At 39.5% G+C, this 24983-nt stretch overlaps 1 protein-coding gene across 1 annotated transcript in view; it reads right to left on the bottom strand.

Moving 5' to 3' along the window:
• The window catches only part of PREP (prolyl endopeptidase), a 113887-nt gene that overhangs the window by 37716 nt on the left and 51188 nt on the right, over positions 1-24983 (bottom strand). The window contains exons 8-10 of the mRNA XM_080389847.1: positions 20264-20455; positions 10698-10895; positions 7051-7154 (exon numbers count right to left, since the gene is read on the bottom strand). Of these exons, the coding sequence (XP_080245973.1) occupies positions 7051-7154; positions 10698-10895; positions 20264-20455 (494 nt within the window). The remainder of the gene's footprint in view (positions 1-7050; positions 7155-10697; positions 10896-20263; positions 20456-24983) is intronic.

Here is a 24983-nt window from a genome sequence, read left to right as displayed (position 1 = left end):
GCTTTTTCTCAACAGAGATAGATTCAAAGCTACTGAATCTCTCCAAACTCAGATAATCTATTCATATATACATAGAAAAGGGAAAGAAACAACATTAAGACCATTTCTATAACTACACTGAAAAATCAATGATGATTATCAGCTCTTGCATTGCTAAGCAGGTCTCGCTTACTACAGCTTTCACAGGACACTGCTTTCCCCTGCTGCCCTCTGTTATTTTTTTATTTTAATGAGGGAATCTAATGCTCATGGAATGACACAACCAGCAACGGCGAGATCCAGGAATAGTGTGGGCAGGTGCTGTGCACAAGTTTCTCCCACATCATTGCCAATCAACCTCAAGCCTGACTCATCTTCTCTCAGTGTATTTTCCTGAAACAGAGATTAACCACTGTGCCAAACTGCACGGTGTAAAGTTCCACTAGGAATTAGAATGACTGTAGACAAATTTTCCCTATCAATGACTAATAACTTGAAATCAGTCCTGTAAGGGCTTAAAGATGGGGTGAAAGACTGAACAAAAACCCCGATAAACCTCTCATGAAAATCACTTCACCTATAAAACCAAATCTCTGCAAAAGAGGAAATTAATTCCAGCCGCAAGAAAAGAAATATCCTTTTTAAGACTTCTTGTTCTTTTATCTGTGCAGCAGTATCTAAAAAACATCCGCTTTTAAATCAAACTAAGTTGTGAAACTAAGTTGTGTTATGAATTTTACCCTTCTGCAAGAGCTAATCCAAAGTGCATCTGTCAATAGCAACATCTGTTTTGGTTCATCTCAAACTATTTCAAGGACACTACCAGAAGATATTTGAAGAATGGCAAAAGGAGTCCAACAATATTTTTAATGCTGTAACTTCAACACTTACAAGGCTGCATATCAGGCTAAAAAGTAGGTGAGTTGTGAGCCAGGCCAGAAGACTGTTTATCCATGATTAGGTGTCACTGTTAGGTGTTAATATGGAGAGGCATATAAGAACTTAGTTGGCAACTTTGTAAAGATAAAATAAAGGCTTTTTATTTAAAGCAACAGTGGAGCTATTGATGCAATAAACAGCTTACAGCAAGTGCCATTTGTAAGTTCCTGCAAAAGTGTTCTTTCCTCCTGTAAAACCCACACCAGGCTATTTCCTGAAAAAAAGTCTGTCATTGTGATGGATGGAAGCGAGCAGGGAAGCAAAGACAAATTTCAAGAAGCGTTTGGCAGAGGAAAAATTATTAACACAACTTAATATATCATTTAACAAAAGTAGCCAGGATAAATTTTTGATGTGTGGCAAGCATTTTAAACAGTCTGACTTCTTCATGAAGGTCACGGTCTTTCAAGGTAAGGGCATTTGCACAAGTTAATGCACAGGATGTTAGACGACGTCCTTGCAGGGTGTCACACTGAGCCAACAACCTACAGACATGCTCTTACCCTGGTGTAAATGTCAGGTACATTGAGACAGCTCTCCCTTCAGTAAATTGGCTAATTTGTTCTTGCTTTGGGCTGCTGAAGGGTAAGAACTTAACCTCAGGTACTACAAAGCAGCTGCTCTACCATAAATTTACTTAGTGTAGTAAACTTTATCACTGGTTCACACTTGCACTGCACAGCATCTACAAAGTCCTGTAAAGTGGATCCAAAAGAGCAAAACATAGGCGCTGTGGCATTTTCCAATTGCCATTTATTCAGGTTTCAGATACATGGCACCTTACACTTCCCGTTCAAATCTTAACTCAGTTATGTTCAAAGACTGCTAAAGAACAACAACACATTAAAGTTTCATATATGCTGTGCAGACAAAGCTAGGAAAATTGCTAGTCTAAATAGGTATTTCTTCAGGTATATGAGAATAAAGGAAAAACCTTGGCAGGAGACCTGCATTTCATTAAGGACACAGATCAGGACAGGGCCGGCCATATTTTTCTTTACTGCTTAGTAATTCTGATGGAAATTAAAATGATGAAATAAATCCCTTAGTGTTTTTTATTCTCCTGTAATCAGCAATCTTTGCCTATTCTCAGTATATTTCTTGCATTCTTAATTTTGAATTTCTTTCACAATGCCCTGCAATGCTGCTGAGTTTTGCAGTGGCTATGCAAGACTTTAATCTAGTTGACAGCCATTTATAAACTGCTTTGATAAGCTCCCATCTCCCTTTTCCTCCTCCGAGCAGAAGCATCATCAAGGGTCCAAGTGGGACCCCACAGATGAAAACGAGGACTAAAGTCTGGCAGGAGTGTGTAGCACTGGCAGGCTGAGTTACTATAAAGGCGACCAGGCAGTCCCAGCTCTGGCCCTGACAAAAAGCCTCTTTCACAGCTCAGCTGAGATTTCTCCATTGATCTGAATGATATGGGAAACTAATTTTCAAGATGCTGCCATGCCGAGATCATTTGTTGAGAAAAGGCAAAACTGGATGATGAGTGGTGAGCCAAGAGTGCTCTTTACAAGCACTGATCCCAGTGTAACTACACGGGTTGCATTTCCCTAGAGCTGGTACTGAGACGGAGTAAGGAGAAAACCAGAAACAGGAATACTGACTTCCACCCCGTTACAGCCTAGTGGTGAAGCTCTGCCAGTGATGTACAAAGTGAAGGATTCCAAGAGCATAGCAACAGCATGCTTCCTCCTCAAAATTATTTGTATTACTATTCTATTTTACCTTAATTTAGCATGTAATTGATTTAAATGTAAAATTAGATTTTGTTTTTCCAGACATTTATTTCATAAAATTTGATTTACTAGAAAAATACATTACTTCTAATTTATGGCAATCCCTTCTAAACCCTTTTTAATTACATGGGTATTTGTGTTCCATTATTATCCGTCTGAGGTTGATGGCAGTATTATAATTGTACCAAGTTGTTTCCTAAAGAGAATGCTGTTTTCTTTCTCTTTTTCAGCTCACTACGCTCTGAAGTTACTTTGTGGAAGTCCCTTAATGAATTTGAGTGAAGCAGTAAAAATGTATCCTCCGTGTGAATGTTTCTAGCAAACTGTCATCTACAACACTCTTACTTCTCTCTGGAGATGCAGAGACAAACAGATGGGACTGTTTACAACCACCTCATGCACACACACTACTGTCTTCATGCTTTTACAGAATATGCCCTGTGTATGTGCTGGAGGCAAAAGTAAAAATAAAGAGATAAAGAAAAATACCTAATCTCCTTTCAAAGACTCCAAGCCATGCTGTTACTGTTATAGTGTTGCTTAACTTTTATCTCCTAGGTCATTTCACCTTTTTCCAGGCTAAGCTTATTTAAGTTCCACTTTAGGCATCAGATCTTGTTATACCTTTGTCTACAGTATGAAAAATCCTCTATTCCACTCTTCTTCTTACTCTACAGATGCAATATCCTACATATAAAATAATGCCTCGCCCCTTCTATATTTCTTTTATAAATTGCAGGTGTTAAATACACTAAGCATCACAATATAATGACTGTTTTTCTAGATCCCCAATTATTTTGGGTGAGTCACCATCCCTGAAGGTATTTAAAAGGCGCATAGATGTGGTGCTTAGGAACATAGTTTAGCGGTGGACTTGGCAGTGCTGGGTTTATGGTTGGACTCGATAATCTTAAAGGTCTTTTCCAACTGAAATGATTCTATGATTTCAACAAATTTTTACGAATTCTATCTAGAAGTTCTGTATCTTTCTTAAAGTCCTGACCAGGGCACAGTATTTTATCAGGGGCTTACAAAAGCTGTGTTTAGCGGAAAGATCACATACAACTTAAAAGTGTATATTTTGCATAATCTTTTTAGTCACAATGTTATTAAGTCAATGGGAGTAATTTCTCTTCAACTTTATAAGCCTTAAACTTAGCTAATTGTGCAAAGCTTTTGACAGTGTCCCACACAGCATCCTTGTCTCTAAACTGGAGACATGGATTTGACAGGTGGACAACTCAGTGGATAAGGAATTGGCTGGATGGTCACACTCAAAGAGTTGTGATCAATGGCTCAACGTCCAAGTGGAGACTGGTGATGAATGGAGTACCTCCGGGGTCAGTACTGAGACCGGGGCTGTTCAACATCTTTGTTGGCAACATGGACAGTGGGACTGAGTACACCCTCAGCAAGTTTGCCAATGACACCAAGCTGTGCAGTGCAGCCAACACACTGGAGGGAAGGGATGCCATCCAGAGGGACCTTGACAGACTTGAGAGGTGGGCCCAAGCGAAACACATGAAGGCCAAGTGCAAGGTCCTGCACATGGGTCGGAGCAACCCCCAGTATCAATACAGACTGGACAGAGAATGGACTGAGAACATCCCTGATGAGAAGGACTGGGGGTGCTGGTGGTTGGGAAGCTCTACATGGCCTGGTAATATACACTTGCAGCCTAAATCCTGGGCTGCATCAAAAGAAGCGTGACCAGCAGGTCAAGGGAGGTTATTCTTCCCCTCTACTCCACTCTCATGAGATCCCACCTGGAGTACCATGTTCAGCTCTGGAGTCCCCAACTTAAAAAGGACATGGACTTGTTGGAACAAGTCCAGAGGCAGGCCACAAAGATGATCAGAGGGCTGGAGCACCTCTCCTGAGAAGACAGCCTGAGAAAGTTGGGCTTGTTCAGCCTGGAGAAGAGACGGCTCCAGAGAGACCTTATAGCAGCCTTTCAGTACCTAAAGGGGACCTACAAGAAAGCTGGAGAGGGACTTTTTACAAGGGCATGTAGTGAAAGGACAAGGAGGAACGGCTTTAAACTGAAAGAGGATAGATTTAGATTAGGTATTAGGAAGAAATTCTTTCCTGTGAGGGTGGTGAGGGACAGAACAGGTTGCCCAGAGAAGCTGTGGATGCCCCATCCCTGGCACTATTCAGGGCCAGGCTGGATGGGGCTTTGAGCAACCTGGTCTAGTGGCAGGTGTCCTTGCTCGTGGCAGGAAGGTTGGAACTAGATGACCTTTATTGTCCCTACTCAAATCATTCTATAATTTTATGATAATTCTGACACGGCTTCACTTAAGTGTAAGAAACAGACACCTCCAAAGGAGTCTCCATGCTACTAAACTGAAATACCTGTCTAAGCCTTTGGTGCACCTACAATAGCATTTTAGTTCTAAAGCAAGTGTCCTCACCACCTTCACTTCCCACAGCAGAGGTCTCAATGCTTGCAGACTGGATTCCTTCTGGATGAAACTCGTGTAGCAGATACACTGCAGGAGCACATCAAAAGTACTTCAATAATAGAAATTCAGTCTACAGGACAGGACAGGACTACAGCTAGTTCAAAGTAAAGCTCTCAGAACAGACGCTGGATCCTCAGCACAAGCCATTACACTCCTATGATTATTAAGCCACACTGCTTGTTACTGCAGATGCAGTGTATAGCCTTCCAGGGACTGCAAAGGGAGTTCTGGGAGACCAGCTGACACAACCCACCTGATTTCAGATTTTGAAGTGGGATAAATTCCTCCCTGGTTCCCACATGTCTTACCATCACTTGGCTATACTGAAATGCAGATTGCCATAATGGGACCATTTAACAAGCAGTTCACATCATTATAAATCAGTAACCTCCTATCCTTTCTTTGTTATCTGCCAGTCTTTGTTGACTCCAAATACTTTATCAGCAAAGATTTTATTCTCCAGATTCCTGAGGAATTTACTGAGTGGATTAAACCTTGCTAGGAGAGACCTCACTCATTTCTTTCCATGTTTATGTCTCATTGAACCAGTCTGTAGATCATCCATGTCTGTAATGTCATGCACTCCACTTGTGCAAACTTTTAAACTCAGGGGCATTTGTTTTATCAAGGCATAAAGCCTCTTAGGAAATTTGAGCCTTTGATGGCTTTATAAACCATCTGTGCAATCTTGCCCTCCCAAGAGGCAGCAGGAATATCTGACCACACCTGTTTTTCATGAAACCATGCTACACAAGATAAATATGTTTGTCTTTCAATTCTTTATTCATGGAGTCCGAATGAATCATTAAGAACCTTGGGAAGCTGCTAAGAGTATCCACGCAGTGCTAACCTACTGTTTATTAAGTACTGAAGCAATATCCCATGGACCTAGATCCTATGGTACTGGGTAGTGTACAAATAGAATGGAAGGTTCCCTGCCCCAAATGGTTTAAACATCCAATACTAAAAGCTGTTAGACCTGTACAATAATTGCTTCATGGGGTTTTACATTAGAAATGTTAATTATACATATGAATGTATTTTAAATTGCTTTTATCATGTGCTCCTTGTTCTAGTTGTTCCAGCACTGCAAGCAAAGGACCTAATCCTGCTCTTACAAAAATCGAAGTAAGTTGCTCCATGTGTAACTGCATTGATCAACGCAATCTAATATGGTACTTCTTGGAAAGGTGGACAGAAGGAATATTCTTATACAGCATGAACAAACATAATTTTTCTGTTCACATCACTAGATATTTTCCTGCTTTCCTTCCAAATAATCATGGTTAAGACCTTTCACAGTTCTACAGCTTTCACATTTGATGCCAGCTACAAATGAATCAACACATTTACTTCTTTCCTCCCAGTTTCCTCTTGAGGTCTTAACAAAGATCCACAGTATGAACTTGTGGCAGATTCTTCAGTATTTTTATACAAGAGTGGTGGGGACAGAAGTGTTTTATCTACTGTTGCCACTTCCCACAGTGGGCCCCGGAATACTGTGGAAGTCCTGGGAAGATAACTGGTTATTCCAAGTTTCCTCTATTTCTCCACTGCCTCTTAAGCCTTGCCCTATCACACACTTTCCTACGGAAACCATGCCAACTTGTCCTGGTGGTAGAAATACATAAACATGGAAAAGCAGCAGCTTGATGTTAAAAACAAGTATCAAAGGACACTGTAACATTGGAAAAAATTAATGTTGCCTCATAACGTAAGACAACTGAATATTGAGTCTGGCCTCGTTACTTGCAGTGGCATCTTCCAATCTCTAACAAGACTTGGTGGAATTCCTTCAGAGCACACACAGACCTGCAACCCAGGAGTTAATCAAAGCACTCTCACCCTTAGCCAAGTGGAATTTTGTTAAACTCTTGCATAAGTGATTACAGCAAGACAACAGGATTCACGTTTATTACCTGAACTGTCTGGTAAACTGAAGGATCAAATCCTTTCACAGTCACCTCCCGGAAAACTCTTGGCTCCAGTTCCTCTTTGGTCAGATCACAGTGATATATAATACCTAAAACAGAATGCAAGATTGTGAGCTTTGTGTATGTCCATCATTAAAAGGATACCAGTTTTGCCACTCTCATGGAGTAATGAATGGCAAAGGTAACTCAGCAGGGTGAAAAACAGTAGCTCCAGACACATTCTTACAGTTAATATATAATTCAAACACATACATATATGCACTTCATCTAGGTAGGGTGTAAAGGCTTTCTGTACAAAAAGAATAATTCTCACTGCCCATACACAGCCAAGTATCCAAAGTGGGTGAAATAAAATGGAAAAAAAGAATTGTTTTCATAAAGTTACACAGCACTTACTGAGAATTATAATGTTGGAAGAAAGAAGTATAAAGTCATTTTAAAAACATCTCTTCTAGAGCTACCAGTCTGAAAATTAATATATCAAGCATTTCACTCAGGTCAACATTTTTCTCTTTATGATAAAATACTTTGAAATTATAATTCAAACAGACCCCCAAATAATGGAAAGAGCTGAGCATCCACTTGAAATTATGGCAGAGTAGCAGAGGTTACCTATGTAAACTGAACAGAATTTGGACTCATAATTTATTTTACATCGTGATCCTGCAGGTTTCAGGGCAAATTCAACTGCTTGAGTTGCACCTATGATTTCCAAAGGATTGTGCACATGAGAAAAGTTTGTCTATAAGCATTATAAAACTCTAAGGTTCGAGCAGAGGCAGAATACCAGAGACTGCAGCAACCTGGACACTACACAGATGTGTAATTAGCCAAGAAGAAGTTTGCCTTTAGACTATAAATCGTATTTCCTGTCATTCAATCCTAATAACATTTGAGCACCTGTCATACAGCATGACTCTCATGTTTGCACACTAGTTAGTAAATCCTAACATTCATGAATACACTACAGATACATATGATACATAAAACTAACCTCCGTGTTAATTACTCTTTGATTTTCTGCTTTACAAGCTGGTCTCTATAAGATTTCAAATGCGTATTAGGGAAAAGAACGCTAAAAGTTAAGGCAACAAGCCCTCTACAGGGATCCTCAACGTAATAAAACTAATCAAGGTGGACAGGACTTGACTGAAGTACATTTTAGACACTTGCAGGAGGCCAGAAGTAATTATTGCAGAGGTTATAGACATAAAAACTTATATTGAGACATGAGATAATGAGGAACCGTATCTCATAGAAGGGAATTGCCTCATTAAATCACTTTTATAGACTGTGGAAAATCAAAAAGATACAGCTTGGCAAAGGAACACAGATGAACATCAACACTTCTAATAACTGATAAAGCCTCTTTCCATAATGGTGCATTAATAGGGGAATAAAAGTAGAACTACTCTAATCTGCTGGGATTTTTTTTTTCTTCATTTGTCACAAAGTGACTAGCAAGCCTAAGGCAGGGTGACAGGTACAAACAAGCATTAAAGCAGCATTTCCCTTAAAGATTAGGATCCAGAAAGTGATGCGAAAGCACAAAGGAAAGCACACCAGGCAGTAATAGGCAGAGCAGTCATTTGACATATATACAGCTGCCCAAGCTAGATAATGTATTAGCAAACATTACACAGAGAGCAGGCAGAATAGCTCCATATTAGGAAGCCACATGATGAAGTATAAGCACAGTCACAGGCTGCATTTCAGGAGTCAATCAACCTCGTATTACAGTAATATGCAATTCAACCCCTGGTACGGCATCTCCTGTTTTGTTATATTTTTAGCTGCATGGCAGTTAATATCCAAAAACATAGTAATGTCAGAGCCTGCACTTTTTTGCTGGGTGTTAAATAAATGCAACACACTAGAGTGCTCAAGTAAGCGCTTACTGGACTGGACAGTAGGGATAACCATATTTTCAGGGAATAGCAAAAAATATTTTTATGATGTCTTGGTTTAAGCTGCTTTATTCACTATTTCATATGTAAGTTTACTAATACTTTTGTTAGGTGTTAAACACCACTATGTTAATTTGTTTCTCATTACAAAAAAATAGTGCAACTTAATGCAAGTGCAAATTATATTGATTTTGAATAGTTAAGTAGGAAGAACTACGTTAATCAAGGACCAGCCCTGTATCTTTTGTCTGGTTATTCCACTAATACGGCAAATGGAGGTGGCATGGAAATTAAAAAATATGCACACACGTTCCTAAACATTACCTCTCTGGACTGCTTTCCTCACCCTTTCCTTATTCCCATACAGTCTACCTCCATGTCTTCCCTTCTTCTTTCTTCTAGATTCCAGGTTGCTCTGCCCCAGCTAACAGAGCTATGCCATGGGGAATCCTCTGTAGATGCTGAGCACATGAATTAAAAGGAGACAAAAAACCCTGCCTAAGCAACCAGCAGGCAGTGAGAGCAGCCATTGCTGGCTGGCTGGCAACCCACAAGCTAAAATAAATCTCTGGGCTCTTCCCCTCCATATGTTTAGCAGCTGCAGAGACTCTGTTGGCTCAGCTGGGATGAATGGTGCATCTACTGGCCTACAAGGTGGGATGTGAGCAAGTGAACTAGCTGAACCATTAAGCTAGGATGAAGAGTGTCCTCAAACTCCTCTCCAGATGCAATGGCTGCAATGATGTGAATGTTGTTCAAAAGTTTATTTAAAAGAGGAACTGGAAACATATCTTATTTCTGGTTATGTAAACAGTAAGATAACAATAGGCAATTCACCACACTGATCTGCTAAGCTTGAAACATAATTTTGAAAATTTGACACAATCCTTTCTAGGAAAACCAGCAAACCTATCAAAACTATTATATAGCCATTTTGCAATGTGGCTGTGCTCTAACTGAAACAGCAAAAATGTACGTCACATGCTTTAAGAACATTTTTGATCATCTGATTCGTGTTCACTCAAAACCCTGGAAGAAGACAAAGAGTCTGGAGCATATCTCCCCTCTCCATATTTGAATTCTGTCCTGCATTAGCTATTGATTGCTTGGGGCAGGGAGAAAGGCAGGGGAAGAGAATAGAAAATACATTTTATTTTATATACTAGCTTGACAATTGCAAAGAAACTCCCTTCCTGGTGTGCCACACATATTACATAACGCTTTGGACAGGCTCTGGCTTTGCAGGATTGTACAAACGATTTGTACAGCAATCCAACAAACATCAAGTGTTGCAAGAACAGACAGTAAGGATGCTCTAATGAGGCTATGCATAAATGAATCACAAAGCTGTCAGAGAGAGAATTTTTGTGACTTTTATTAATGTTCATCAAAATTGTGATGAAAGTCACAATACATTAACAATTGTCTTCAACAGAATTTGTAAACTTGTACCTTGCTGTATGAAGCAAGAACTGTGAGAATACTACAGTTTCATGTCAAGCACAAGCCAGTCTTGAGCAATTTCTCAACGCAGGTCTCTCTAATATTAGTAGCCATATTATTTAAGCTTCATGGATCCAGGACTGGTGCATTTGGTGCATTTGACTGGTGCTCACTACAGGAGGGGAAGCAGTTTTATATAACTACTAAACAACAGAAAACAATATAGACACTGCTCTTAGCAAAAGGAATAATAATGAAGGAAGAAAAAAAATCCAAACTTACCTGGAGATAAAAAGGAAGTAAACTGGTAAAATATTTCGGTGTCCTTCTTTTGGCCACTATATCCCACAATACTGCCAACCTCGAGGGGGAAAGTCTTGAGATGTGCACCAGTAGCTAGGTCATGAAGTTGCAGGATATTCTTCACGTCGTGCAGATAGCACAAAACCAGGAAGTTGGACCTCACACAAGCAACCCATTCTGCAGAGTGTGGAAAAGAAAAACAAAGCCACAGAAAATAGAGTTAAAAATTGTAAGAAAGAAAAAAAAATCAGACATAATTTGATTCTAAAATTCTTTAGCATACCTAAATACATGCACCAAAATTTCTGACACGCATTGAATTTAACTCTTAAATCTTTAGAAGTCACTTGCCTTCTGAAACAAAAAAGTGAACCCAAAAGTAAAGGCTGACATTTTTTGGAAATGCACTAACCATGCCTGCTTGAAGCTAGTTTATACAGACACAGCAATAAAGATGCTTAATCAAGATGCTTATACGTTTGGGGTGTTTATAGATCAATAACTGCTCTTAAATATGACATACTTCAATGCAAAACCCAAGCAAACCATTGAATCTTTGCCAGCAATACTTGTGGAAATGCATGAAAACCAAAATAATAATCAGGATTTAGACTCAAGCTAAACTAGTAAGAATAAAAACACCTGTGATCCTGTATTGAACATTAAAGTCTAGAGCAGGGGTCCTCAAACTTTTTAACCAGGGGGCCGGCACACGGATGCAGTGGCAGGCCGTCATCTGCGGCTGCTTGGTTTCCCCCCCAACCCCCGGCAGGGTGTGTGTGTGTGTGTGTCTGTAAATACCAGGGGCCGGATTGAGGACCCTGGGGGGCTGTATCCAGCCTGCGGGCCGTAGTTTGAGGACCCCTAGTCTAGAACCTAGAGGTTACTATTAATCTTGTTTTTATTGCTTCATTGTTCTTACTCAGGCTATTCTTGTAAACAAGCTCTAACAGGTAGGAGAAAGGGGCTATTCTGAGGTGATCTTCAACAGCCATTTTTTAAAAAAGCATGTTTATTCAAGAAGCTAATGTTGTTGAAAAACATTCTTGAGACCCTAAGGTAGTAGAACAGAATGCAGCAGAGTGAACTCAGTCTGGCAAAAGGGCCCCGGAACAAAGCGCTCGGCAGAGGCGTTTCCTTTATGCCCCTCCTGGCAGTCCTGGACCCCTGCAGAGCTGCCCACCTTGGCTGTGCAGGAATGACGACTTTTGCTTCACAGAACCTGTCACATTATGAGTTTGGTCCTCAGAATACATACAAAAAGTTATGTGAACTTTTTCATGGAATGCTTATTTTTTTAACTGCCCTTTGGAAAATCCAAACTGATTTTTTTTTAAAAAAGTCTAGGCTGGCAATTTCTACGAAAATCCCTGCAGTTCTACTGACCATCTCACTTCAATCCCCATCTCTATATCCTGTGAAGTGTAGAAATCTTCTGGGCTCCAGTTCACCCAAAATATATCATGTAATATGTTCTCGCCTGTCTCCAGTGTGCCACTGGCTTTAGATCTTCAGTGAGAAATACATTTATTTAGTCATGCAGACAGGAAAAAAATAGAAGCTTCTTCATCTCCCTTAGTAACTCTGTCGTTTAAGGAACTAGTTACCCTACTTTGCAACAAAGTATTTCAACTTCTTATTAATTAAAAAATCAAATACAAATAAGACAAAATACAAACACAACACAGTTAAAAGTCAAGAAACAGTATCTGCAAGGAGGGAATGAGGGACATTTTTCTTGTTTGTAAGACTAGGTGAAGTGGTGATTCTCTTCCAGCTACGCATGTGCAATCTCTCCCTGACAAGCCTGACTAGAAACCTAAATCATGGGCAGGGTACCAACATCGGACAATGCCTTCTCTTATCTGCTGGAAGCAAAAACCTGAAAAGATGAAATCAAAGAAGCAGGGAAAGGTAGGGGCTGAAGGCTGAGGCATGCTGTAATGTTGAAGTAGCACAGTGAGATGGGGAGTTTAAGATACCAACATCGGAGGAAGAGCCATCAAACACAAAACAGAAGCAAGGCAAAATTGACTGAATTTCAGTTTTACACTATTTTATGTTATCCAGATTTTAATAGTTCTTTCCAGTTTCCCCAAAGTCCTATAAAACCAAACCATTTGAATTCACAGAGGTGTACTGAAGACAGTCTTATAAATATATCTTTGCACACTGAGGTTCCCGAACAAAAATTCAAAGTTGTGCCCCTTGCATTAAGATTAACAAGCTCTTTCTGAATTGAAGGTCAAAATTCATTATCCTGTAACAACTAGCTTCTTTAACAGCTCCTGCTTCCATATATGGTTCAGGTCTGCTGTGAGCCCCTAAAGCTCGAAGATCTTTAATTCCTAATAGCTCAACAGAGTCTACTTTCCTTCTCGATTGCTGATGAAGGACCAGTGAAATTTAACACTAGTCTGACTTTCTAGCCATATGAATTATTGTAACCTAAACACCAAAATAAAGCTTTACTACTCCCTTCTTCCCATAGATCACCATTGGTATTTTTTACCCCCATACTAACTCCCTCATGAACTTCTAGCTCATGAGAATCTTAGCTTTTTAAATCTGAGAATTTTCTAACCAAAGCCCCAGGGTACAACAGTAATTGAAATTTCAACCATGAAGCCACGATCTGAAATAATAAGATACAGCACAACATAACACTATTTATACATTTGTAATTGATGTGCAATTTTAGCTCTGACGTGATTTACATTTCCTAAGTGAGGCTGCAGAACAGAATAAACTTTCTAAGTTTAATTGTTATACCCTATTACATATTTTGAAACACAGAATTATTTTGGCTGTATGAACAAGGAGAATGTGCAGTAATTTTAAATATTTATTACATTGTCACTGCACAAATCTGCCAACATTCACATGTATAACTGCTTTATTAACACAAAATGAGTTTAAAAAATAGCATCCCTGCAGTCACACACCATTTTTACCTGCAGAATTAACTGCTCTGCAATCAGTATGAGATTCCAGGAATGTCACTGATATTGTCAAATAACATCTGTAACTAAAATGTCCAGTTTTACTCTTGAAATTTCCTGACACTTAAAGTGTCAACACTTCAACAAACTGAAGATAAAAGATAAGAAGACAACACAAAATGTTTTTAAAACATTCCGTGAGATTTAGGAACACAGCTTCTATGTATAACACCTGTATTATAACTGGGTTTGGTGCATTGTTAACTGCCTCCAAAACTTAACAGTAATGGAAGCTACAAAAAATGCAAAAATCAGAACAGAGCAAAACATTGAAGCAGACTTGAAAAGAGCAGAAGAAAAAAAGACACTAAGAACCAACACTTACCTACACTGCAAGCTAAAACAATATTGAATTATTAACAAGAGCTATTTTTTGACTGCAAGCTACAAGCTCAGTCTGTTATTCCCATGCTTGGCACTGAGAACTGCAGATCCTGTTGAGTCTGTTGCATTAGCTGTCAGTCTCCTTGGTTTCTCTCATGGTTTGCAGAATGTATCCTGCATGTGACTGTACTTCCTGCAAGGTTTTAAGATTGTGTGCTTGCAAACCTCACATGTCTAAAAGCTAAGCCTGACACCATTGCTGTAGGCTCCCTTTACAGATAATGGGCAGAAATAAGCACCTTTAGAATGTAGTTCACCCAGTTATTTTGGATACCCTTTTCTGGGATACTGTGAATTGCTTGCTGAGCGGTTTTCACTCACACAAGTGTTTTTTAAAAAAGCTAACCATCCAGGACCTTTTCAATGTATAAGGTCAGTTTATTGCAGCTAATACTAACTAACAGAGCAATAATTCTTACAGCTACACCTAAATTTATCAATTGTTCTCCAGCATACTTAGAATCCACCTACTTACAATACCCATCAGGCAAAGAATTTATTTTACTAAACAATAAACATGTAGAGGCTGCCTTTTCCAATGTGAGCCTTGTGGGTCAGGCATCAGAGAGGGATGGACACGTTTGGAGGCTCTTGTAGGTACTGAAAGCAGGTGTGAAGAATTATCCTTGGTACTGTGCACTTCTCTCTGAAGATGATAGTGACCACCTTGATGATTACAATAGGTTATACACAATTCCCCAATAGCTAAATTTGGCCTAGAGGAATTATTTCTTAAGAAGGCCTAGACAATGTGCTCAACCATCTCTAGAAGTTCTAGTTCAACCTTTTAGGAATTCATATATTGCTACTTCCAAGAAACCTTTTATTTTGGCAGCTTTCATTAGTAGCAAAGGCATGCCACTAACACAGCACCTGCAACACTATGAACTTTTGAAATAGTTTCATGAAAACAAAGGTTGAATCCTCACACCAAACGTCTGTGCCACTAACCTTAATTACTTAAGACAGTTCTGATCTTTCATTTCTGTAGCAGTACCAACGGCATGTTAAGTGTTCAACTATACAAACATGCTTTGACAGATGCAAGCTGAAATACACTGATGAAGAAGAAAATGGCAAGCTAGAAGAGCTAGGTACATACAAATCTTCAGCAGAAACCGATGAGTTACTTGCTGTGCAATGTGCTTGTCTGTCCACCCAACAAATAGCGAATATACTTCAACGGACTGTCAAAGCTGTAGCTGGGAAGTAGACCTGGAAGGTCTTTGGTTTCTTTGGTCATCACAGACAGTAACTGTAAACTTCAGTATCTCTGCAGATTAACAGGTATCCATGCCAATCTCGCTTAAAATGACCTATAATCACCACTTAAGGCTACTTATGGGTAGATTTGTAAGCAAAGCATGAGCAATTTATAGAATAAAACGTGAATCATTCTGAAACATGTGAGTGAATGTTGATGAGCCCTCACAACATAAAGCATATTTCTTCCCTCTGAGATGCCATCCTCAGTGACAGCCTGCCATGTTTAAGTTAATGGCAAAGCTCCAACCAATTTCAACAAGACAAGGATTTTATACCGCACATCCTTGCAGTATGAGACAGACAAACAAGAGATGGGGCGGGGTGGGAAGAAGCTCTTCTGAAGCAGCAAACATCAGGAGTAACACTTCCTTAAGTAACCTACAGGTTTTAGTCATCTGTGGCTGATGCTGGTTTTCCATGGTAAACAGAGTTAAACTGAGCCACACAAGCCCTACCAGTGGAGCAGAATACAACTTTCAGTCAGGGACATGCATCTGGACCACATCCTCTTCCCATGTCCCCAGTGACTGAGGGACTGTATCTGGCTTGGCCAGATCTTAGGGGGCGCCTTTTGTTGCTGGGAAACACTAGAGCTAAGCCACATCCCAGCTGGCTGGTTTCTTGGGTATTCTCCCTCACATTTCACAGCAGAGGCTTATCAACCTGGTCATTTGCATTGCAGCCAATTTCCTCCTCTCTACCACATTTCTGCACTAGCAATCTCTGCAGGGTGCTTCCTCTGGGATATACTCAGAAGGTCACACAACTGCTCCGCAAAGCAGCCACATAATCCTTCATGCGCCTGTTTCATGAGCAAAACTCCCAAGTGTGTAAAGCTATGGGTACTTGAAAAATTAGCACAGACTAATGGAACCCACCAGCTTCTTGATGGCCAAGGTGAACATGAGGACATGAATGTGAGCAAACTGGTCTAGTGCAAGGTGTCCCAGCCCATGGCAGGGAGTAGGAACTAGATGATCTTTAAGGTCCTTTCCAACCCAAACTGTTCTATGATTCTGTGATTACTCACACCCATGCACATCCTTGTCATTCAGGATCAACAATTTCATGGTGCTCATCCAGATTTCCCCTCCTGGTTTCACTACAGTGTCAAAAGATACATTTCAGTTGCAGTAACTCCCCTCCCCAGACTCTTAAGCATTTATGAATTAGCTAACAGGTTTAAAGGTATGAAGAAAAATACTATTTTTCATTTGGAGTGCACATTCTAGCAGAGGGAAGGGAAGAGTTTTACATGCACTGAGTTTAGGTATGGAGATGTGTACGAGGTACAGGAGCATTGCTAGCTTTGTCCTTGCTTGTTAAGTGGTCAACTGAGATTCGAGGAACTGTTAAAGATCACTCACCCCATCTACGACAGATGCAGAAATGTGTCTTATTTCTCAGCCTTCCTTATTCAGGAGATCTATTCCATTTTTCTTTTCATTGTCACAAGTACAGGGCTCGATACAACTGCTACTCTGAAGTTGCCCTGCTCTACCAGTATTGGGCAGTTTTGGCAGGGGCGTGTGTGTGTGGTGTGTCACAGTTCTCAAAATTAATTATTTAATCTCCTAAAGCCAGCAGGTTTATCCTATGCCTTAAGAACTAGGGTTGCAGTATCTGCAATGATTAGTCTGCATTTATGGTTTCATAGCTGCCTTCTAATCCAGCACACCTATTTGCAGCTATGTGGTGATTTAAAGCACTAGTTCAACAATAGATGTGAATCTCTCCTACGGTTCTATTTTAGACTCCTGGAAAATTAAAAGTAACATTTTATAAACAAACTCCGAAGGGGAGGAAACTAGTCTCATCACATTTCAACATGTTCCAAGGCCCCCCTTAAATTTAATTTCAAAATAGCAATCATTTATTTCTTCCCCTCAGCTCACAGAGATCTTAATTTACCTCAACCCTCTGTGAAATCCCTGCTCAGAGCTGTAAGATGAAGTGTGTGTGCAACCTCACTGCAGGAGTATGTTTGGTTTTTTTCCTGTATTTCCCAAATTAGCTCATTTATAAGCAGTTCTGAAAACAAAAAGGTCAAAGCTAATAAAGTCTATCTTGAAGAATATGTTGAAGAAACCAAATGACATTCACGCCACCTTGTAGGCATGTGTGTTTATTTCTTGGTTAGATTATATTACCTGTAACACCTTCCCTAAGACTGCATTATTATACTTTGGGGAATTTCTCTTTTTGCCATTGATGGACATTGGCAGAGCTTCATAATTCTTAATCTTTAATTCATTATTCATAAACAAATCTATTTCTAGATGTACGAGGTGGAGCTTCTATGACACTGAATCTAAGTCAACACATAGAATTGAAGGCAGCTATGGCTACCAGGCAGATCACACCAGAGGAGGAGCCTTTCAAGCCAAGTATCTATCTGTCCATCCCAGTAAAACTTATTTGTGACATAAAGCACCACTAACTGTAATATTTATGAAGAAATTATAATACAGCTAGTTACATCTTGATAGAGAGTCACTCCCACACATACGTAAAAATTGGACCAGTAGCAATACTAATTTACCCTCTGAATCACTGCTGTCCTGGCTTTCACAGAAGGCATTTCATTACATTGTAATCTCCAGATCACACAAAATCAAATTCACTTGACTGCAAGGTTTTCAAGACAATGAATTATTAACTGGCTTCTGCTATAATTATGTCTTTCTAAACCAAATGTTGGAATGATTAAAACAATATGACATAGAGACTGGCTTGCTTGCTGACTTCATCAAGTGAAGGAGGATTTTTTATTTACTCAGCGCTACAACCTCCCGAACATGATAAAACTTCCTTATCGTGGTGGTCAGGATACAACGCTAATTTGCAAGTGTCTGCCACAAAGAAGCAACTGAACAATTCAAACTGAATTTACTGTAGCCTAAGATCTACTTATAACTCATCTTCTTATGGAGACACTTTCATTTGTTAATTTAATCCAATTCCTTCATGTACCACTCCAAAAAGCTAGAGAGAAGTGGACATATGATTGCCTACTCTGGCTTCACATTCAAATACAGTAGAAGCTTAATGACACACAACAGGCATCTGAAAGTCACTTTGAAGGTTTTACATGACAGATTATGCTTGCCTTCAAGTTAAGAGCTGAATGCCTTTTAATGTTTATAGTCTGAAGGTCAGTGCCCTCAGCAAACCCATTTATCTGAACTTTCAGTTTTCCAAATGCAGTTCTTACTATGTTTGTATAGTCAAGGCTATCCTGTATAATCTATTCAAGAAGTGTTGCATGCATTAAATTTTTTTTTGCATGTGCACAAACATGAACTCAGTATGACTTTACCTTCACAATGCAACCAAAACGGAGCTGAACTAAATACCAGTGTAGTGAAGAGCAGATGTGGCCTTTATCTTACTGGGAAGGAATATATACCCAGTGTCTATATAGCCATTGGTCAAAGCTCCTTTGGGTGCCTAGACCACTTCTCAGGTAAATCCACACACAGTAACCACATTTAATTTCAATCACATTTCTGTCCCATTCTATTTGGACACTCCCCATCTCCAAGTCAATTCTTCGACTTGGTTCCACTTTATAAATTGCTGTTCCTTATAACTTAAGCATGCCTTCAGAGACTGTCAGCAAATACACACACAATCAGAATTTAAGATTGGAAGCAATTTTTCACTTACACCTATTATTTATTTTCTGCTTAGGACTTCAAAGGTACATTTAAAATTAAAATGATTCAAAGAGCACAATTTCAAGATTCATGTCTCACCAAGCTCTAATCTGCTACTTTTGTGATTACCAAAATTCTTGCAATATTCTAGACCCCAGTCGCTTGCAACATCACTACAATTTTGTATGTGCCCAGTCACCATTTATGTCACACACATACCTTGTCTAGGCTGTGGCAGAAATCACACAGAACACATTGTGAAATTCAGACAGAAATATTTTTTTAAAGTGTCCTATAAAGCAAGATCTTAAGAGGAATTTGAAACAGTAGTCAAATAGATCTGTCTTAGCAAGAAGACAGAAGTTACTGTATATACACATACCAAATCACACACACAGAATTCTACTCATTCTACAAAGCAGCTCTGCACCAGAAAAGCAGCAAACATGAATGAATTTGTATAAAGATGGATTAATAAAAAAAAAAAAGCAGAGTCTTTTTGAATAGCTATAATTGAGCGAGTCAGATAAATCATAATTGTATCTTGTACTGTATACAGAACAAACTACACAAACGTACACAAAGTATCTGCCAAAAAACAGCTCGGAGGTTTTTCTGTATTATCTGAAACTGATTCTAAGTTTTCATAGAAATGTCCCCAAAATTATGGAATAAAAAAAATTTACACATTTATTTCAATTATATCAAAACCTAAGATTTATGTTTTGAACTCACTTTTACACTTAGAGAGTTCCATGTGCTTCGGCTTTCCTGAGGCTTTTTTTCAAGTGTTGTCTACTCCCCTTATCCCAGGAACAACAGTAAATCCTGTCTCAAATTCTGACCAAGTGTGGTCACTTCATAGCGTGCTGCACTACTCCCAGGTTTGATCTTTCCCTTCTCTCTGCTTACAAAGTCCTTCTTGCTGTAATCCCCAACTGTTTAGTAAATGTTTACTACACTGATGGGAAACTGGAAAATACTTGCCCCCATTTCCTACAAACACAATTAAAACAAGGACAGATGAAGCAACTTCACTATGGTCACACAAGATGTTAGAGAAAAACAGACCCTGGACCTATTCATCACCATGTCTTCTAATTGCAAATCCTAAACAAAGTTTAAACACAGGAAAAAAGTAAGAAGGTCTGTAAAAGATAATTCAATAGACTAATTACTGAATTAATTTGAAAAAAGCTGAACAGAAAGTCTTGTACTTGACATGAACTCTTACCTAGAACATCTCTTTCATGTTCAGGGACGAGAACTTTCCATTTGGATTCCTCAGGGTCACTGAAGTCAATGTTGATTAACCGGTAATTTGGAGAGTGGCGATTTGTCTTGAAAGTGAACACTGTTCCTTCATTGGTGACATACTCATACTCAGCCTCAAAGTTATCTATCAGCTTCACCCACTGAAGAATTCCTGCAAGATCAAACATATAATGAATTTCTTAATCTCCTGAAACAAAACTTTTCAATACCTGAGGGCAAGGTCTGCCTGACAATTGCTGTAGGCTTTTCCTTGAACCACGGTGGTGACCAGAAGAGGTACAACTATGCAAAGGGCCTAATACGTACTGAGAACTTGCAAAGAATTCTCCGTATTAGTGGGCTGCAGTGGGAAAATGCTAGTTCATGGACATGTTAACATACTGGTTTTGAGGAATTTCTAGCAAAATACACATAGAATACTGAAAGAATTATGGCTAGTGTTTCATCAGCTTTCCTAAAGCCCTGATGGACAGCTCAGATACGTGTGCTACAGAGGGGCTTCTACCACACTGGCTGTCATGGAGCTAACACCACCAAGCACATCAGGTTCTTGCCAAGAGAGTTCATAAGTCCCCACTTCTACAGACTTCTTGGAACGAGGAGTGGCAGCTGCGTCAGAAGACTCTGCGCTAAGCTTTCAAGCTCAATTTCATTTTCAATAGCTTTTTTAAAACTACTATTTAATTATAAATTATTTTTTTCTTTCTGCAAAAAAAGTTACTTTTTCTTAAAGTGGAAAGTTTTTCATCCTCCTTATTAAGCCCCAAACTTCTCATGCTATTTGCATGAGTACAATAAACTTCAATACCAGGAATTTCCCTGCCAATTCAGAAAAAACATTCTGAAGCGTTTTCTGCAGAAGCTTGTCACCACCAAAGGACAACTACACAAAGTTAGCTAAAATGTTAATTTCTGGGTTTGCAAAGAATGAAACTGCATTTTTCCTACCAACCTTCTGGAATATCACACTCACTAATAGAAGCACACTTCTCTCAAACATGAATCGCCTTAGCTTACTCACTCTGTACCACAGTCTTAGTATTGACTTAACCTGGAGGTGGGACTGGAAGACTCCACTACATTTTATTCACATTCTACTGCTTTGCAATAGGCTTACTAGAAAGAAAAAGTAGCAAGGCCAGATCAGATATGTAATATGATTGTTATATCTACAGTCCAACCTATCAACCAAACTTACTATTATAAGCATCATACATTAGCTATGCTAAAGAATCAGAATCCTTATTTATATGTGAAATTAAAAATTCCGTTTCTTAAAATAACATTTGGTGCACTCTCTGCCTCTTTCTTAAAACTAAAGGCTAGGTCTTTGTTTTTAAGTATAAACAAATAAACTGTGCATAAATCTGTTCATGAAACTACAAATAGAGTGTTTGCATCAATAAAACAGCATATCAGCTGTTTTATAATATTAAAAGCTGAGCAGAATAGTGGAAATAGATCATAGCTGAGCTGTAATTACTGTAAGTTTTAAAAAAGAAAAGAATAATTGAGGAAGCAGTGAGATGGCTAAAGTAATTTTAAACCCATTAAATGTAATAAGAGAGTGTAGCCAGGCTTAGTACATTCATAAAGCTCTCTCTATCTCTTAATTGCTGTTTCGGTTTAAGGAAAACTTCTCTGTCTCTTCATGCAAAGTGATAGATTAGCCAATTACATTCTATTTGTCATACTGCTGCAGTAAGCTTCCCAGACAATCCAGTCAACTTAGTATCCTGCCTCTGAGTGAACCAAATGCATGTTAAATCTTTTCGCTGAGGTCCAAAGTTTTGCCCTTCTCAAGAGGTTTCATGTTGAAGAAAAATCCTGCTAAGTCCCTCCAGTTGCTCAGAGTTCTGTAGAGAAAACCTGCTTTAATGTCCAGTAAAACAAAGAAAATCAGCCTTCAGTGAACTCTGATACATACCAGTGGAACTGTTTTAAGATCCCAAGTCACATGCACAAGCATTTTAGTAAATAAAAACTTAACTGCAGTATAACACCATAACAATATCGGAACATTTGCATTTTAGTATCTGACAGAATGAAACCATCCTACTAAAGAAGAACAAGGCTTCATAAAAAGAAATCTCCAGACTGTTGAAAACCCCCACTTTTTTAATGGTATATGTGCACGATAACCGTAGTCCCCAAGACTGCAACAGAAGTTGGATTCCATGAAGAAAAAGGACAATTATGTGACATTAGGGATTTACTTTGCTTCCTTGCAACTCATTCATCTAGTCCCAAATGAACAGCTAGTCAAAAAGCAAGAGGGTTTATATTCTACAGGGATATACTAAGTTCTTATTACAAAATCAAGAGCATTCATCATGTTAAAGTGGATGTTACATAGTCCTTAGAAGAAAAACATTGTAGATGAATCACCTCTAAACCACTGTCTCACTGAAGTAGTTAAATATGCCAATACCTAGTCTAAGTTAGGAGGCAGTAATGAGGTAATTACAGGCAGCTGCAAGAGACTGTTGCATCAGGTACATTTGCTACTGTACAAAGTATGTGCTCTAGTTTTCCTGTGACAGGAAGACAGTCTTTGCAATGAGACAGACACCTGAACTACAGGATGCAGCTTTACGGCTGGTTGCTGCTGGTCCGCTTGTGGCTCATGACTGAAAGGGCTGTTCTAGCACTGGTTTAGATCTCCCTGCTTAGGTGTCTCCTTTGGGCTAGGAATAACAACCTGGTGACCAACACGGCCAGTTCACTGAGCACCAATACGGCTGAAAACTCACTGAGGGGTGTGGGAACCATTTATCTGCCGGTCACACCAGTGGCAGCACAAGGGAGGGGCAGGCCCATGCAGCTTACTAGCGTGGCACTGAGTCCTGTCAGGCACTCTGGCCTTGCTGCTGAGCAGAGCTAACACTTAATCACCGCCAAAGAGGAGTTTGTCCTTCATCACATTAGACTGGTGCTTCTGTTTTGCTTATTTGCCTGAGTAGCGTGCTTGTTCAACATGTTAAATGACTTAAAAAAACCAACTGTGCTGCAAAATAAACTTTTCTCTTCCACTGTGTGAAGCAGCTCACGGCTTGGGCAGAGGAGTGTCGCTACATGCAAGGCAGCCAGTACGTGCAAGGCAGTGGCCAAGGCTGAAGAGGAGTAACAGCATTTATTATCATTATCATGATTAAATCATTATCATGATTATTTATTATCATTAGCAATGAGCCATGAGATAAGCTTGACTGCAGTAAACTTGCACTCTCATTTTTCCCTCCTCTATCACTGTGTCTCCACCATCATGCTTGGTTTGGCATTTGCCCAAGTGACTAGAAAAGCTGATCAAATTAGCTAACCTAGAAGAAAACTCTTATTTCACAGCTTCTTACTAAGTACAATCACCTAACCACAGGGTCAGATGAGTGAAGATGCTGACTGACTCAACAGGAGAACAGTCTCATGTAATATGGGAGCGTGAGGAAATAGATGGGACATCTCTCCTTTCTAGGGCAGCAAGTGCTTAGTCTGGCTGTACTCCTCTCATCAAACTGCTCCCCCAGTACCCAAAACATCCATGGGTATGACACAGCAGATTTTTATTTAAGACAGCACATTGCACCAGGAGGACAGTTTGCTTGAATGTGCACGCTTTTAAATCTAAAGCATACCTCGTCAAAGATTCTGTCTTCCTGGAAACATCAGGAATACACCTGCAAGTCTGTCCATGTCTGACATGCATTTCCAATTCAAATTCTGTGCCAACAGACGATGCATAACTCCTCTGTTCCTTCCTGTTTGTCTTCTGTTTATATGTGTGACTACTGAGTACTATGGAAGGAATCTGCGTGCAGCCTTCACCTGGCCTGAATTTAGGATGGATGATTCTGTAGTAACTGGCTAAAAATTCAAAAGCATGGCAAACTAGGTACTGAGGGACTCAACCAGCACCCACTTACAGTGTATTCTCTGTACATGTGTAACAGAGCACACTTATAGCAGCAGAATGAGCTGGGCTGAGCGTGGTTATCTAAGCATCAGAAGAGAAAAAACTGCAAAAAAAGCAATTCAGCATGCAGTGCAGATATGGGAAAGCATGCTTGACCATGGAGGACCCACATTCTAACTTCTGGAAGAATAATAAAAATATCTACACACAATCTAGATGAGACAATACAAACATTCCCAAGTAACTTCTTGCAGCACTAAGTCACATGTACCCGTTCCCAAGGGACCTGAGAAAGTCAGTGAAGGTATCAACAAATATACAGCCATAGTCACAAAAGCAGACGTCTTAAGTGCATACAGCTAAGGAAATACAGAGATGAACTACATGGCTTCACTAAGACAACAGACATCTGGAAAGGGCTCTGCAGGGGTGGATGACTGACAGTCTTCCCAGAAGCTATACAAGATGCAGGAAACAGAGGCTCAGAATAGACCAGAAGTAATGACAAAAGGCCTAAACCATAGTTTTCATATAAAATGACCTGTGAAAATACCATATGCCTTACATAATGACAAATACACAAGAGCCGGATAAAGTCTATAAAACAATGAGTGACTGGGAGCTGTGATGCCCAGACCTTCTGTTAGACCCAGGATGATGGTTCTATATGGGTCCTAGACCACAGTCAGTTCTCCATCATATGACTGAAAATTCACATGATCAGCACATCCATTCCTACCAGATGGCCTGAGGTATATGCACACATCTT

The sequence above is a fragment of the Falco punctatus genome (assembly GCF_963210335.1).
Source record: "Falco punctatus genome assembly, chromosome: 5".
Classification (NCBI taxonomy): Eukaryota; Metazoa; Chordata; class Aves; order Falconiformes; family Falconidae; genus Falco; species Falco punctatus.
Note: the sequence above shows the minus strand (reverse complement) of the source record. Positions and strands in the feature narration are given on the sequence as shown.